The sequence below is a fragment of the Oncorhynchus masou genome, chromosome 28 (assembly GCF_036934945.1).
Source record: "Oncorhynchus masou masou isolate Uvic2021 chromosome 28, UVic_Omas_1.1, whole genome shotgun sequence".
NCBI lineage: Eukaryota > Metazoa > Chordata > Actinopteri > Salmoniformes > Salmonidae > Oncorhynchus > Oncorhynchus masou.
This window is the reverse complement of record NC_088239.1, coordinates 46,591,912-46,609,374: the sequence shown is the minus strand read 5'-3', so window position 1 is coordinate 46,609,374 and position 17,463 is coordinate 46,591,912. Positions and strand designations below refer to the sequence as shown.

General features: G+C 41.9%; 2 protein-coding genes and 1 long non-coding RNA gene across 4 annotated transcripts; 1 reads left to right on the top strand and 2 right to left on the bottom strand.

Moving 5' to 3' along the window:
* Positions 1-6,116: 6,116 nt before the first annotated feature.
* On the top strand, positions 6,117-12,508 carry LOC135517688 (COP9 signalosome complex subunit 4). 2 transcript variants are annotated; one of them, XM_064942202.1, is made up of 10 exons: positions 6,117-6,279; positions 7,787-7,866; positions 8,014-8,165; positions 8,374-8,477; positions 8,606-8,910; positions 9,118-9,288; positions 9,387-9,502; positions 10,012-10,056; positions 11,379-11,463; positions 11,741-12,508. In XM_064942202.1, the coding sequence occupies exons 1-10, from the start codon at positions 6,206-6,208 to the stop codon at positions 11,872-11,874; spliced, it is 1,266 nt and encodes a 421-aa protein (XP_064798274.1). In that variant the 5' UTR covers positions 6,117-6,205; the 3' UTR covers positions 11,875-12,508. The 2 variants fall into 2 exon arrangements, with proteins under 2 accessions (XP_064798274.1, XP_064798275.1); XM_064942203.1 differs by lacking the exon at positions 10,012-10,056.
* A 13-nt stretch (positions 12,509-12,521) lies between these two features.
* On the bottom strand, positions 12,522-13,782 carry LOC135517691 (uncharacterized). Its single transcript, XR_010452073.1, has 2 exons — positions 13,249-13,782; positions 12,522-12,671 (listed from the first exon to the last, which is right to left on the bottom strand). It is a non-coding gene; the product is annotated as an uncharacterized LOC135517691 (long non-coding RNA).
* Positions 13,783-14,268: 486 nt separating this feature from the next.
* Positions 14,269-15,926, bottom strand: LOC135517690 (placenta-specific gene 8 protein-like). Its single transcript, XM_064942204.1, has 5 exons — positions 15,819-15,926; positions 15,428-15,522; positions 15,108-15,232; positions 14,835-14,945; positions 14,269-14,428 (listed from the first exon to the last, which is right to left on the bottom strand). Exons 2-4 carry the CDS (start codon positions 15,513-15,515, stop codon positions 14,841-14,843), a joined length of 318 nt encoding a protein of 105 aa, XP_064798276.1. The 5' UTR covers positions 15,516-15,522; positions 15,819-15,926; the 3' UTR covers positions 14,269-14,428; positions 14,835-14,840.
* Between the last annotated feature and the right edge of the window lie 1,537 nt (positions 15,927-17,463).

Below are 17,463 nucleotides of genomic sequence, written 5' to 3'. Positions count from 1 at the left end.
TGAAGGGGAAGATTCACAGTGTTTGTGATGCTTGTCATTTGGGGCGACGCAGACAGGGGGGCGTGAGTTGTGAAAGAGAAGTGTTTGTTATTTTGAGTTTTTTGATGTTGGGTCTTTGCCCGACTAAGTGATGTTACTTAAGTTGAGCTTTTGTGCCGAATACATTCCATTGTTACAGGTGTCAAGCTTATGGGCATGTGGCAGCAGTGTGTAGGAGGGAGGTTCTTAGGTGTGAGAAGTGTGCAGAAGGATATAACACAAAGGAATGTGTAGTATTGGGGAAATAAGTGGTATGTGTTAATTGTAGGGGTGCCATGGGGCTGGGTATCACAAATGTCTGGTGTGAGAAAGACAGGTTCAGGTTTCCAGGGATAGATCAAATCAAAGTTTATTTGTCACGTGCGCCAAATACCACAGGTTACCGTGAAATAGTTACTTACAGGCTCTAACCAATGGTGCGGAAGAAAAAAAGGTATGTGTGTGTGTGTGTAGGTAAGTAAAGAAATAAAACAACAGTAAAAAGACATTAGCAAGGCTATATACAGACACCTTTTAGTAAGGCTTATTGAGGTAGTATGTACATGTAGGTATTGTTAAAGTGACTATGCATTTATGATGAACAGAGAGTAGCAGAAGCGTAAAAAGAGGGGTTGGGGGGGCACACAATGCAAATAGTCCGGGTAGCCATTTGGTTACCTGTTCAGGAGTCTTATGGCTTGGGGGTAAAAACTGTTGAGAAGCCTTTTTGTCCTAGACTTGGCCCTCTGGTATCGCTTGCCATGCGGTAGTAGAGAGAACAGCCTATGACTGGGGTGACTAGGGTCTTTGAAATTTTTAGGGCCTTCCTCTGACACCGCCCGGTGTAGAGGTCCTGGATGGCAGGCAGCTTTGCCCCAGTGATGTACTGGGCCTTACGCACTACACTCTGAAGTACCTTGCGGTCGGAGGCTGAGCAATTGCCGTACCAGGCAGTGATGCAACCGGTCAGGATGCTCTCGATGTTGCAGCTGTAGAACCTTTTGAGGATCTCAGGACCCATGCCAAATCTTTTTAGTTTCCTGAGGGGGAATAAGCTTTGTCATGCCCCCTTCAAGACTGTCTTGGTATGTTTGGACCAATCTAGTTGGTTGTTGATGTGGACACCAAGGAATTTGAAGCTCTCAACCTGCTCCACTACAACCCCGTCGATGAGAATGGGGACGTGCTCGGTGCTCCTTTTCATCCACAATCATCTCTTTAGTCTTGGTTACGTTGAGGAATAGGTTGTTATTCTGGCACCACCCGGCCAGGTGAAAATAAGAATTTGTTCTTAACTGACTTGCCTAGTAAAATAAAGGTAAAATAAAAATTAAAAACCACCCGGCCAGGTCTCTGACCTCCTCCCTATAGGCTGTCTCATTGTTGTCGGTGATCAGGCCACCACTGTTGTGTCGTCTGCAAACTTAATGATGGTGTTGGAGTCGTGCTGGCCATGCAGTCGTGGGTGAACAGGGAATACAGGAGGGGACTGAGCACGCACCCCTGGGGAGCTCCAGTGTTGAGGATCAGCGTGGCAGATGTGTTGCTACCTACCCTCACCACCTGGGGGCGGCCTGTCAGGAAGTCCAAGATTCAATTGCAGAGGGAGGTGTTTAGTCCCAGGATCCTTAGCTTGGTGATGAGCTTTGAGGGTACTATGGTGTCGAACGCTGAGCTGTAGTCAATGAACAGCATTCTCACATAGGTGTTCCTTTTGTCCAGGTGGGAAAGGGCCGTGTGGAGTGCAATAGAGATTGCATCATCTGTGGATCTGTTTCGGCGGTATGCAAATTGGAGTGGGTCTAGGATTCCTGGGATAATGGTGTTGATGTGAGCCATGAACAGCCTTTCAAAGCACTTCATGGCTACGGACGTGAGTGCTACGGGTCTGTAGTTATTTAGGCAGGTTGCCATTGTGTTCTTGGGCACAGAGACCATGGTGGTCTGCTTGAAGCATGTTGGTATTACAGACTCAATCAGGGACATGTTGAAAATGTCAGTGAAGACACCTGCCAGTTGGTCAGCACATGCCTGGAGCACAACACAGTCGTCTGGAACAGCTGATGCTCTCATGCATGCCTCAATGTTGCTTGCCTTGAAGCTAGCATAGAAGTGATTTAGCTCGTCCGGTAGGCTCGTGTCACTGGGCAGCTCGCGGCTGTGCTTCCCTTTGTAGTCTGTAATAGTTTGCAAGCCCTGCCGGTGTCGTGTCTTTGCCTATGCCGGATTAAGTAATATGACATGCTATTCTATAAAATAATTTCTCCGTAATTACTATTACCTGATTGAGCTAATCATGTAAATGTATTTAAACTAGAGAGTGGGACACCATGAAAGAATATTTATAGAGCTGTTATCTTCCGAATAAACTCTTAAAGACCTAGTAATATTTTACATCAATAGCAGTCAACATTAATCGTCACCTTAATTCAGTCTCATCTGAAAGTTGTAAATTCTTGGTTATCTGCACGAACCCTGGCTAACAATTTGAATCAGCAATACAAAATTGGATTTAAATCATTTATTCACCAAATACCTAACTAATCACACAAAATTACACATACACATAATTAAATCATAACTTGATTACAAATTACGTCATAAAGGAAAATGTCCCTCGCGGGCGGAACAGATATGACAGCTTGTTACACAAAAGAAAAGGGGCTGGGTTTGAGTGAAGGAGCGGGAAGACAGGAACAAAGGTGAAGCTGTGCTATCGTAAATACAGTACCTGATGCATTCTAAATTACCGCCCATTTGGAAAAGGAAAATGCAATAAATATTTACTCTGAGCTGCGCTTCGGTAGCTTGGTGGTCCCCCTTGAACTTTGCGACCTTTTGCCACATTTCAGGCTTCAAACATAAAGATATAAAACTGTATGTTTTGTGAAGAATCAACAACAAGTGGGACACAATCATGAAGTGGAACGACATTTATTGGATATTTCAAACTTTTTTAACAAATCAAAAACTGAAAAATTGGGCGTGCAAAATTATTCAGCCCCTTTACTTTCAGTGCAGCAAACTCTCTCCAGAAGTTCAGTGAGGATCTCTGAATGATCCAATGGTGACCTAAATGACTAATGATGATAAATACAATCCACCTGTGTGTAATCAAGTCTCCGTATAAATGCACCTGCACTGTGATAGTCTCAGAGGTCCGTTAAAAGCGCAGAGAGCATCATGAAGAACAAGGAACACACCAGGCAGGTCCGAGATACTGTTGTGAAGAAGTTTAAAGCCGGATTTGGATACAAAAAGATTTCCCAAGCTTTAAACATCCCAAGGAGCACTGTGCAAGCGATAATATTGAAATGGAAGGAGTATCAGACCACTGCAAATCTACCAAGACCTGGCCGTCCCTATAAACTTTCAGCTCATACAATGAGAAGACTGATCAGAGATACAGCCAAGAGGCCCATGATCACTCTGGATGAACTGCAGAGATCTACAGCTGAGGTGGGAGACTCTGTCCATAGGACAACAATCAGTCGTATATTGCACAAATCTGGCCTTTATGGAAGAGTGGCAAGAAGAAAGCCATTTCTTAAAGATATCCATAAAAAGTGTTGTTTAAAGTTTGCCACAAGCCACCTGGGAGACACACCAAACATGTGGAAGAAGGTGCTCTGGTCAGATGAAACCAAAAATGAACTTTTTGGCAACAATGCAAAACGTTATGTTTGGCGTAAAAGCAACACAGCTCATCACCCTGACCCCACCATCCCCACTGTCAAACATGGTGGTGGCAGCATCATGGTTTGGGCCTGCTTTTCTTCAGCAGGGACAGGGAAGATGGTTAAAATTGATGGGAAGATGGATGGAGCCAAATACAGGACCATTCTGGAAGAAAACCTGATGGAGTCTGCAAAAGACCTGAGACTGGGACGGAGATTTGTCTTCCAACAAGACAATGATCCAAAACATAAAGCAAAATCTACAATGGAATGGTTCAAAAATAAACATATCCAGGTGTTAGAATGGCCAAGTCAAAGTCCAGACCTGTATCCAATCGAGAATCTGTGGAAAGAACTGAAAACTGCTGTTCACAAATGCTCTCCACCCAACCTCACTGAGCTCGAGCTGTTTTGCAAGGAGGAATGGGAAAAAATTTCAGTCTCTCGATGTGCAAAACTGATAGAGACATACCCCAAGCGACTTACAGCTGTAATCGCAGCAAAAGGTGGCGCTACAAAGTATTAACTTAAGGGGGCTGAAAAATTTTGCACGCCCAATTTTTCAGTTTTTGATTTGTTAAAAAAGTTTGAAATATCCAATAAATGTCGTTCCACTTCATGATTGTGTCCCACTTGTTGTTGATTCTTCACAAAAATATACAGTTTTATATCTTTATGTTTGAAGCCTGAAATGTGGCAAAAGGTCGCAAAGTTCAAGGTTGCCGAATACTTTCGCAAGGCACTGTATATATATATTTCAAACACAGTATAAGGGAGTTGTACTCCAGTCTAGTAGATGGCGGTAATGCAACATTTATTGGATACCAACCGCTGTTAAACCTCATCGAAGAAGAATATGTATTTTATTCTCATGTCTGCCATTTCAAGGGGCTGAATTGGTATGGGAAACATTTGTTAACATCGCCAAAGCAAGTGAAGTAGATAATATGCTAAAGTTGAATAAACAATCAAAATTAACAGTAAACATTACACTCACAGAAGTTCCCAAAGAATAAAGACATTAAAAATGTCAAATTATGTGTTGTAATGATGTGCATATGGTTAAAGTACAAAAGGGAAAATAAATAAACATAAATATGGGTTGTATTTACAATGGTGTTTGTTCTTCACTGGATGCCCATTTCTTGTGGCAACAGGTCACAAATATTGCTGCTGTGATGGCACACAGTTTCACCCAGTAGTTATGGGAGTTTACCAAAATCGTGGTTGTTTTCAAATTCTTTGTGGATCTGTGTAATCTGAGGGAAATATGTGTCTCTAATATGGTCATACATTTGGCAGGAGGTTAGGAAGTGCAGCTCAGTTTCCACCTCATTCTGTGGGCAGTGTGCACATAGGCAGACCTGGCTCTCAAGAGAAGACAGGCTATCTCAATAGCAAGGCTATGGTCACCGAGTCTGTACATAGTCAAAGCTTTCCTTAATTTTGGGTCAGTCACAGTGGTCAGGTATTTTGCCACTGTGTACTCTCTGTTTAGGGCCAAATAGCCTTCTAGTTTGCTCTGTTTTTTGTTCATTATTTCCAATGTGTCAATTAATTATATTTTTGTTTTCTCATGATTTGGTTGGGTCTAATTGTGTTGTGTCACCATAGGGTGGCACACAATTGGCCCAGTGTCGGGGTTTGGCCAGGGTAGGCCATCATTGTAAATACGAATTTGTTCTTAACTGACTTGCCTAGTTAAATAAAATAAATGTTTTAAAATGTAGTTGTTCAGGTAGCTTGTATGGGCTACATCTATCTAAAGGTGTTGTGTCAAGGTTGACCAATAGATTTTTGAATCACACCTGTTAACATGTCTCCCATTTCAGCAACCGTGGTGGTAAGAGGAGAAATGCTGCCATCTGGCCAAAGTAAAATATTAAAATGGATGTAACTTATAACTTCAATGTATGTAGCCTAGACCACTAAATGCTGTGTATAGCAGTGTAGTGTCAAAGCTTTCACCATATGCTTCCATTCCACTGTACAGATCTGCGAACATCGAAGGGTTAGGGCCAGCGAAGGGGTAGAGATAGAATTGGAACAAATATCAACATACCAATATTAAGAATATTTCATTTTGGCTCCACTTCGGATGTGTTGGAATTGGTGTTGATGCTAACTAATATCCACGAAGAACAACTTATTGATAGTATGTTATTAAACTCGACTGATCAAACAATATCATTTTAATTTAGGTTAATCCAGTTCCAGTATATACGTGCAATTGGTCTCACTACCATAATATCAAAAATATTTATTCGGAAAACAGGCGTGAAAAATTATCTAAAGCTAGTATAACTTTTGTTAGAATAGTAACTGTTCCATACAGATAAAACAATGTATCATATTATCAGTAAAGTATAAAAAGCAAACTAATACCAGATTAGAAACCAAAACGAGAGCTGTACAGGTCGGTTGCCAGTCTTGAAGGACCTTCCTGCCGGTAAAGTGGACATACACTCTTGTCAGCTGAGAATTCTCCTTGTTGACACTTCGTCGGAGAAATGGCGGCCGGAGTGAGACAGGAGCTTGCACAGCTTATGAATTCAAGCGGATCCCACAAAGATCTCGCTGGAAAGTATGTATTGAGCAAAAAATATATGTGAATGGAGATATACATTACTTTCAACCCGAGTGTCACGTTTAGAGTGAATTATAAAGCGTCAATAAGCAGGCCGCCGATGCTATGCTAGTTCTCAAATTAGCATAAAACTGTAGCTACCGGTACAGCTATACCCAAAGATGGTGGATAAATTAAGATGTCCCACTCAGGCCGTTTACCATTTAAAAAAATGGTAAGTTCCGGTCTGTTTAACTGTGGTTCTTCCATAGGCACCAATGCATTGGCAGCTGGGTCTGGTCTGTAGCTGACTATGCTATATGTACAAGAAACAACGAGGGGTTGGGATGTCTCGCTTTCTCTCCCGTCTCTGTTGTATACCTTTTACCGGTTTGTAGCTAGCGAGACAGTATCGGTGGTTAAAGGTCTTGCCAAAGGTCTTGTTCTCAACAGTGTGCACTGCTAGTCGATCAGCTAGCTACAGACAGTAAATAAACTTCAGCTAGCTAGCCTTTAATAATAATGTATTACATTTCTATAGCGCTTTTCATAACCATCTCAAATCGCTAGAAAAGCATAAAACACACGAGTAATAGGTTATCATGAGTAGTCTAGCTAAGGAACAGTATATTTAGGTCAACCAATAGAGTCCAAATCTTTGAGAGCATGCATCCTCCAAAGATGGAGGGACAGTTCATGGCTTGATCAGAAGAAGGTGGTCAGGGAGATGGGTGATAAAGAGTGAGGATCATGTAGAGGGCTACTCTGGGAACCAGCCTGAGTCATGTAGCTACTGCACTTCTCCTTCATAATGTACATATTGCATCCACTTGGGGTGATGCCTCAGAGGCCCTCAGCAGCTCAAATCTCACCACACACAATTCAGAGCACTAGCCAGTCATCCTCATTACAAGCCCTCAGCCTCAGTATGGCATTCCTTTACTGCACCTCCCATTCCTTTCAATCTTCAGGTGAGTCTTTTCTTTATGTTTTCAAAAGATCAGGAACCAGCCGCCAGGTTAAACTTAAAAAGCTGGTACAGTGTCCAGATGCATCATTCGAACAAAAACAATTAGCCAGCCAGCTAGGTAGCCAGGCCAAGAAGAGTTAGCCCACCTGCAGATTTGTGTGTCAAAACCACCATAAATACGCAATAAAACCCCATGTTATCAAAAACACAACAGCTGATTTTAAAATAACACGCAATTAAAAACACTTAACTTGATTCAATATAAACTTGATTAAATATCTATATATTTACAGGAGCTCTCTGCTTAGGCTGCTACTGGGGTGCCATGGCGAGTACAGGCCAAATCATGTAACAATAGTTAACCCACTTAACTGTATTTTGCTTGTTATTTCAAGGTGTGTATTGTTTCTTATTTGGTGATTATAGGCTTGCTATTCAATTTCCATTTTGTCATTTCCAGAAGTGCATTTGTGAAAATAATGTTAAATTCTCAAGTCATGAATATCATTTATAACTTAAGATTGCTATCTAATCCAACCCTTTTATCGATTGTAGATATCGACAGATTCTGGAGAAGGCCATCCAATTCACAGATGCAGAACAATTGGAATCATTAAAAGCATTCGTCGAAGCAAGTGAGTATCCTGCACAAAGTGAAGGATAGAATACATCCTGCTGCACACCGTTGTTATATACATTCCCCCTTTTCCTTTGTACAATCATAGCTCATAAATCACATGACTGTATACCCTTTCTAACTGTAATGCTCTCCTGCCCTGCAGTGGTCAATGAGAATGTCAGCTTAGTGATCTCTAGACAGCTGCTGACAGACTTCTGCACAAACATCCCCAGTCTTCCTGACAGCACAGCCAAGGCAGTCTACCACTTCACACTAGAGAAGATACAGCCCAGGGTCATCTCTTTTGAAGAACAGGTGAGTACTGTAATACTTTACTCATTGGGCCTGAGTTTCTGCTGGTTTTCTCTTTTCTCTGGCACTTGATTGCTCACAGAGTGCACAGTGCACACACCTGGTGTCCCAGATCTAGGCTAGACACTGGTTGGAAATAAATAATACTAATGTCTACCCTATGTCTAAATCCCATGTCTACCCTATGTCTAAATCCCATGTCTACCCCCAGGTGGCCTCCATCAGACAGCACTTAGCCACCATCTATGAGAAGGAGGAGGACTGGAGAAACGCTGCTCAGGTTCTAGTGGGCATTCCTCTGGAAACAGGACAGAAGTAAGTCACTTTAGTCCAGTGTTTCCAGATATATTGCTGGGGGACCCCGCCGGGAGTGTCCAATTTGGATCTAGCTCAGCACTAACACCTATGATTCAAGTAACCAACCTTCTTGCCCTCTTGTCCAGGCAGTACAACGTAGACTATAAGTTGGACACGTACCTGAAGATCGCCCGTCTGTACCTGGAGGATGACGACCCTGTCCAGGCCGAGGCCTACATCAACAGGGCCTCTCTGCTCCAGAACGAGTCCACCAATGAACAGCTACAGGTCCACTACAAAGTGTGCTACGCCAGAGTGCTGGACTACAGGAGGAAGTTTATCGAGGCGGCGCAGCGGTACAACGAGCTCTCCTACAAGTCCATCGTCCACGAGACCGAGCGTCTGGAGGCCCTGAAGCACGCTCTCCACTGCACCATCCTGGCATCAGCGGGTACCTGCCACTGTTTTTGCACGGTTTGGTGTGTTGTCAGTCGCAGCGGCATAAGACGGCGTGCCGTTAAAGCAGTTCTGACTGTGCCATTGCTACGTCATTGTTTTTATTTTTTGGAACTCCGGATTTTGCCTTGGCCTTTTATTGGGGCGGCAAGTAGTAACTTGTTACTGCTCTCCTCTCTCTCTCTCTCTCCTCATTCTCCAGGCCAGCAGCGCTCCCGTATGTTAGCCACCCTGTTTAAAGACGAGCGCTGTCAGCAGCTGGCGGCCTACGGCATCCTAGAGAAGATGTACCTGGACCGGATCATCAGGGGGAGCCAGCTGCAGGAGTTTGCGGCCATGCTCATGCCACACCAGAAGGCCACCATGGCAGACGGTCAGTCTCTGCCTCGCAGTCTCTCCTCGCAGTTATTCTACCGATTTGTGTAATGAGAAAATATGCTCAGCTGCATGACTGTGGGTTTCTGTTTGTAGGCTCCAGCATATTGGACAGAGCTGTTATTGAACACAACCTGCTGTCTGCTAGCAAACTTTACAACAACATCACGTTTGAAGAGCTAGGAGCGCTTTTGGAGATCCCTCCCGCTAAGGTAAGATGAATTTCAACATACAAGACCCCAACACGTGTAAGTGTTGCTTTTGGGTGGGAGAGGGGGGGGGGGGTGTATAGGGTTTTTGATGTGTTCTGTTACTTACTATATTTGTATTTGGTGAAAATCAGGCCCATTTTTAAACTATTCTTTAATATGTGATCAAGGATGACAGTTTGTGTAGGAATCTTATTCCTCAAGACATTTAGTATCTGATGGAATACAATTACTTTTAGTGAAAGAATTGGGAATGTGATTTATGATTAAAGTAGCGTTTTGAGGGCATAACCAGAACCTTTTAGTATGACAGGTTGAAGTGGGGGGAAAATAACCCCAATTATTTTCTGGATTTTCTTCAAAACACCCTAACACAGACATACAGTATTTATCCCAAACTATAAATGCAATAATATTTTGAGGTATTGTAATATGAACGTTGAAGTGTCAGTTTTAAAAGAAGCAGCATTATGTAGAAGGCTTGCATTTTGAATATATATGTTGTTGTGCAGGACGATTGTCCCGATGGTGAGGTCCCTGGTTACAGATGCAATCTGGTAGGGAACATAATCACTACTTTACTAATGAATGAGGTGTGAAACCCAAAATACAGAACTAAAATTAATTGAAATAAAAGCCTTGTTTGGCTCTGTCTCTCTGTCTCTCTCTCGTCTTTCTTTCTTTCTTTCTTTCTTTCTTTCTTGTCTTTCTCAAAATGTCTCGCTTGAAGACGAGAAAGAATCAGAACTGAATGTGCACTCCCCTCATGATACCGGTGGTCTCTGTTTATTCATCTCTGTTTTTGTGAACGTAAAAACTGTTTTTGTCATTCTAAAGACTCGTATTGTGTCGTATTTTGCCAAGTAGGCTTCTTCAGGTAGTGGGATTGGGGAGCAGTACTCATAGCCGTGTGGAAATGTAGTCTTGATTAAGGATCAAGTTGATTTAGGGCCACCTAAGACATCTGTCATGTATTGTCTCTGTGGTAAGTAGTAAATGAAGGTTATTTAAAGAATGAAAAGAAAGATGTTGTACTGTACAAATAAATGACCTATGTTGGAATGACAGGAAAGCAGTGGAGATGGTTTGTTTAGGTTTTAATGATCCAGGCATTAGAAAGGTCTGAGCTTGCCTGAACTAAGTATTTCTATTCTATCTACATGGAACAGTGCAATCTGAGTTCCCCTCTCTGTTGTATATTTGGGTTCTTGTTGTTACCCAGTCGTCCATTACTGTTGCTACAACTGTTTCTGTCCCCATTCTCCCCCTTTTTCAACTGCTGAATTGAAAGGATTGTAGAGTTGTGTGAACTACTCATTGGTTTACGTGTAAATGGACTAGGCTACCACATTCAGAAAAGGAGTAAATCTGTGAGATTTACTGTGTGTGTGTGTATATCATTGAAAGAACATGAACTGCATGTCTTGCTACAGTGGACTTACAGTGTAGATATTAAATAGAACAGTGGGATGGAGTTAGTGAATTATATCGGAAGTGAGACGCTACACTACATTTCTCCATTGGGCTGGGTGAGACCGAAATACATTGCAATTTGTAGGTAATGCATACCGTTACAGCTGCCATACCCATTGGCTGTGTTGTGGTTAAGTATTACAGGAGTTATGTACACAGACTAACACCACTTCATACTCCTATTGGCCTGGAATTAATTTGATCATCTTTCACTGGCCCAGTCCAAAAACAACCCCTACCCCCTATATAGCTAGCAGTCCACCGAGGCTAGAGGCAAGGGGCTAGGGTGTGTTTCTGGCCCGGGGCCTTTATATTAACTCGTTGTTGCCGTGTTCCTGTGCAGTAGTGTAGTGTGAGTGTGCATGGAGATGCCAGTGAGCTGTCCCTCTCTGTCCCTGTCCCCCAGGCTGAGAAGATCGCCTCCCAGATGATCACTGAGGGACGCATGAACGGCTTCATCGACCAGATCGATGGAATCGTCCACTTTGAGAGTGAGTAGTTAGCTGTGCCCAGACTCCTCTATTGAAAGAAGTCTCCGGCTATGCCCGCTGCCCAGTTGGCTCTAGGAGGATGAGATGCCTCCCTCTCTAGGTTAGGACCTGGTTCCCGTGGCTCCTATCTGGAGCGACTATAATCCTAGGCTTGCTTTTTTGGAAGGACTTCGTCTTTTTCAGTGTCAGATTTTTTTTCCAGCATTATTCCCTTTTTACATAAGATACTTAACTCTCTCTCGCTCTTTCCCTCCCCCTCCCTATCTCTGTCTTTCAGCACGGGAGCCCCTGCCCACCTGGGACAAGCAGATCCAGTCTCTGTGTTTCCAGGTGAACAACCTGCTGGAGAAGATCACTGCGGCTGCTCCTGAGTGGACAGCCCAGGCCATAGAGGCTCAGATGACCCAGTAGACTGACTGACACCCCCTGGCATGGGACACATCACCCACACCGGTGCACCCCATCTCCCTATTCCCTATGGAGGGTGCCATTTTGGACAAAGCCCCCAATTGTTTCCCCTAGAGGTTTTGGCTGAGTGGCTGGGCAAAGGTATGCAAGATCGTACATCGCCGTACTCTACTGTGGACTGCAAACTCCAAATTGTTCAGTTGAAGCCAGATCCAGATGTTTTTTTGGCATGGGCTGATAGAGCTTCGCCGAGTGTCCCGTCTTTCTCTCTCGCTCTCTCTCCCTGGAGACAAGTTCCAATCTGGTGGTTCTCCAGCATGTTTCTCTACTGTTTATTATGCTTGGAGGTTACCATTCATCTTTCTAGGACTAATTAATGGATGCTTGAATCCATTGGCTCATCAAGTTACCAGTTGTTGCCATCTCATGTATACTTTGATTCAGACACTGGTGTCCCACAGTGAAGGTGCTTGTTATTCAGGTTGAAATGTGAAAGACACACGGGCAATTCCTACTGACACTCTTTATTTGTTGCTGTGTGCTCTTGTGCAAGGATCTTGTTACATTCTGTTTGGATACATTTTGTCAGACCTGGAGTGCAACATCAACAAAGAGATGAATAAAAGTTGAAAAAGAAGTTTGTGTTTATATATATATATATATATATATATATAATTTTTTAATCTGCTCTTTTTCATCACAATTTGTGTTCCAGCTATGTTTTGTCCGGTTGAAGTTGCAAACTCCAACTTCTTCAGCAAGGTCCACATTTGACACTTAGTGTCTTCCCCCTGGTTTCTCTGAAAGAGAACGTTTGAATCACAATTTACTTACACCCCGTCAGTAAGAATGACATTGTGCCAGTTTGATTAGACTACAACGTGATACAGAAACTCAAATAGTTTATGGACGATAAATTGCAGTAGTAATTAATAACAATGCTTTACATAACCAGATTTAGCCATGCATTTTCTATACACAGTCCCTCTATAATCCAGATCCAAATAGCCTGCTTCACTGTATAACAACTCATTGGCGTAAGTGACTCCGTTGGATCCACACACAGCTCTGTCCAATATGCTGGAACCTACAAGGGACAGCCAGGCAGCTGGTAGTTGTAGCACATGATAAGGAGTTGCATGTTGTGAGTCTTTCCTCCCAGAGTTTTAATTTGTTTAAATTGGCCGATATGTTAAGTTGCGTAAGAAAAAGTAGTTGATTCAACTCTTCGTATCAAAATAACTAGAATTGGATACATTACCTTCTTAGAGTCCCCCCCCGCACATCTGATCGACAAAACATTGACGTTGATAAAGTGACACAACATCTACAATGCATACAAACATTTACATTTCAATGGTAAAGAGGTGTGCTTACTTGAGATGCAGGATGAGATGAGAAGAAGGAGAAAAGTAGGTTTTACCAGGCATATTGACAACTGCAGTAGTCAGCTATGGTGAGTAATTCTCCTGGTAATGGTGAGTGATTCTCTTGGTAATGGTGAGTGATTCTCCTGGTAATGGTGAGTATTTCCCCTGGTAATGGTGAGTGATTATCCTGTAATGGTGAGTATTTCTGGTAATGGTGAGTGATTCTCCTGGTAATGGTGAGTATTTCTCCTGGTAATGGTGAGTGATTCTCCTGGTAATGGTGAGTATTTCTCCTGGTAATGGTGAGTGATTCTCTTGGTAATAAATGTCTATATACTCTTATCAGTTTCCTGGTAATGGTGAGTGATTCTCCTGGTAATGGTGAGTATTTCTCCTGGTAATGGTGAGTGATTCTCTTGGTAATAAATGTCTATATACTCTTATCAGTGTTTGGGAAACCAGTTCATCAATGACCTGACCTCATGTCTGTCCAAAGTCCCCCTTCTGCTCTATTGACAGTGACACACAAAATCTCAAACAGTATCACCACAGATATCCAAGCGGTTGTGTATTTATCAGGTATCATAAATGAGCATATCACACACAACAGAGGGGAACACTTCCTGTATGACAGGGCTCCGTTTGACAATTACATGATTAATCTACCTGCCATAATCTCCAATGGACTTGTGGTTTGTCACTGCCTTTATCTCTATTGCAAAACATGGATAAATCGTAGGTCTAAAGTTTAATGACCAGGTTAACCAATACATCTGTACAGTGCTTCACCCTCAGGTGTGTCTGAGAAATTATTAACTGACTTGAGTTATAACGCTGCTCAGATGATCTTTTACTTTTTTTGTGTACAATCATTTTTTTTTTAAATTCATTATAATGTAACATAGAAGTGGTCCATACCAGCAGTAAAGGGGAGAAACATTTAAAAAAATAAGAGAAAATGTATATATTTGACTGATGATGTGCAATTTCTAGGAATTTCTGAATAATCAAGCCACAATGCATGTCATACTTTTGGAGTGTTTTAATAGCATTTATATTGACAAATTATGCTTGGTAAAAAGAATACCGGACATTTATTGCTTTCTGTTTCTTGTCTCAAAAGCAAAAACGAATTCAGAACACTGGAAGTGGAGCTCAAATCTTTTTCTTCAGGCATCTGGCGCCATCTAGAGGAAAAAAGACATGAATACCAGTAGACGCTAGTACATCTTGTCTTTAAAACGCTTCACCTGCTCTACTGTATGAGGATGAACCATGCCACAAAGAACACAAATGACTCAATGTGTTACGCTTACATAAGGTTGAAGGGGCCAGTAAGTCCAATGAGCATTATGGCCTCACTACAGTTTCGACAGCACTCCCATCAATTCGAGGCAAGGCATCATTTACAACAGTCTCTTATTTGAGCAGCTCTTTCAGTACCCAATGATGTGTGCAAGGGACCTTGTAATAAGCTATTTGGCTGTAGCACAAAGGTTTAAAAGATGCACTCAGGTGTGTGGGTGGGTGAGATCGTTCCTATCGGAAAACAAGTGGCTGTGCTGTGAAACGTGGACAGAATCATGCTTGTACCTGAGCTCAGAAGATCCCCTGCTCCTTCCTCAGATCTATGTCTCTCTTCAGCTGACAGGTAGAGCAGACTCTACACCACAAGATGGAACAGAAGTCCCCAAACAAGGAGCCCTGGATACCAAACGGAACAAGACAGTTAGTTAGTGCAGCAGAGAGGCAAGGAGAGCCTCAGACATCTGAGCCTGTCGCTCTGGTTAGAATGTTTCATGTGACCGAGTAACAGTTATAGAGCCTCGTATAACTATATTGCTGCAGTATATGAAAGGAACTCGCCTTAATGTTGTATCTGGTACGGTACATGGCGCGCATGGCCATGGTTGGCCCACACAGACAACACTCATCCATATCACTGGCGATAGAACAGCTCAGACAAGGGAAGCACCACCAACCATAACAGCCTGAGAGAGAGAGAAAGTACGGTAGAAGTACATTACACTGTTTCTACCTCTCAGTCCAGGAGAGAAGGAGAAAGCAAATGTTTTTTTTAAAGTACATTCTGCGAGCTCAGTCATGGATGAAATGAAGACATAAATCCTGGACGCACAAAAGATATACAGCCGCTCTTAGTTAAATAGGAATTTCTGTCCTCTTACATGTCCCACAGTCACTGAAGACGTCGCAGAGGCCCGTCTGGAAGTCTGATGGATGGTAGCTCCCTGGTTGTCGAGTTATGGCAGCCATGGTCTCTCTATGGAAGATAACATGGCACAGGTCATCGTTAAGTACGACCTAAACAATGGCTCTTAGCTGTTCTGTTCCTAAATGGTTCCTACATCGGGGTACCATTACCGTGTTCTCAGTTCTCTGCACCATGCAAGAGAAGCTACCAGGAGCCTAAGCAAAATGTATGGAGAATTCATGCATATTTGTCATGAAAACATGATCAAACCTGATTCGTGAAAAATCCCTGTCAAAACCGTTTCTATAGTTATTACTTCACCTACAAACAGGATTTCCAGCCACTTATTGTGAAATAAATCTCACCGGTATGATGTAGTTCAGCTGAATGACAGTACTGTTCAGAAGAAGAGGCGAGAATCCTCGGTGGCGGCAGGTGGAGAACTGAGGGAAGGTACTGGGAAGGAACATAATTATATACAGTTTCAGGACAGGTGATTGACATGGCCATATACTTTACAGCCACTAAGAGTAGGGACTAACTACCAATAGAAAACTTTATTACACGAAGATGCACAAACAAGGAAATGAACATTCAGTTTTTCATGTTTAAAAAACATTATTAAAATTCTTTTATTATGTTGGCTTGTCCATAAGGGAGGTGAACCACAATCACTTTGTGAATATGAAGATGAAAATCTCTTGTACATTAATTCCATGGCTCTATACCTCATAACTAAATTCAATTTGAGACATATATACACATGTATAGCGCCTATATAGGCATGAGGTCAAGCACCAGTTTAAGGCCCAAAAAGTAAAGGGGGCTTATCTTACAAACTGATGATAATAATTATAATAATTATACAATAATATATATATATATATAATAATTATACAATAATGGATCCCTGTATTCATCTTTCAGTCACAATTATGAGCTGTTAACGTCAAGGTTCAACGTTTTCCATGAATAGCCACTGCACCCCATGTGATGATGTCTGTGATAAACATTTGGATCTGGTAGTATTGGTAAGGTTAAATGGTGTTGGGGAAGCTACTCTTAAAACATAGTTTACCGAGAAATGACTTAAGTAGAAGTTAAGGTACACTAAAGCTACCCTTAAAAAATGTATATCATTTTACTTAACTAAAGTTACTTTGAACAAGTAGTTCACTACATCCAAACTACTTCATGAAAAAGCCTCATATCTAAATCTGAAATGTCACAGACTACAAAATGCACGACAGATCATTCCGGGGTCAATTGTTAACGGAATGTGTTATTTAGCCAATTAAACACAAAAGTGAGAATTAGGCAGTTCTGATGCCGTTTAGGAAAATGATTGCCTACTTCACCCACATTTTATTTTCCTTTAGCAAAAAAGTAGTATGTAGTTTCAGTAGTTAGCTACATCTCTGCACGGCAAAAAAAGTGATTAACTATTGAAAACGCTACCAAGCGTTTGAATTGAGTTCAACTACCACTACTTGAAAATGGAGGTAAGTTACTAGTTGAACTACATGACTCCCCAACACTGGGGTTAAACCAACTTACCATGGTAACATATCTACCATGAGCATAGTAATTTAAAAAAATAATAACATATATATATATATGTATATATATATATATATATATATATATACACACACACACTCTCATTACAGGTGTGTGTGTTAGAGAGAGGGAGCAAAAGAGGGGGAGGAAGGGATTCTGTTTGCACACATTTAGCTTGAAAGGGTTTTTACAGGTGTATGCTATGCTACCATCCTCTTGTGTCAACAATGGTGACTCAAAGGTCAACATACAGTAAAATCTGATGTTTGATTGTCACATACACCAGCTAGGGGCAGTGAAACGTGTTGTTTTACAGTGCCTTGCTCAAGGCAGTACAACCAAATAAATGATATGTCATATGTTTACTAAAGACTTTATGGTTTTGTGTTTTTATATTCGTTTTTATTTCTATTAGTTTTAAAATTTTGTTTTGAAATAAAAGGAAAATAA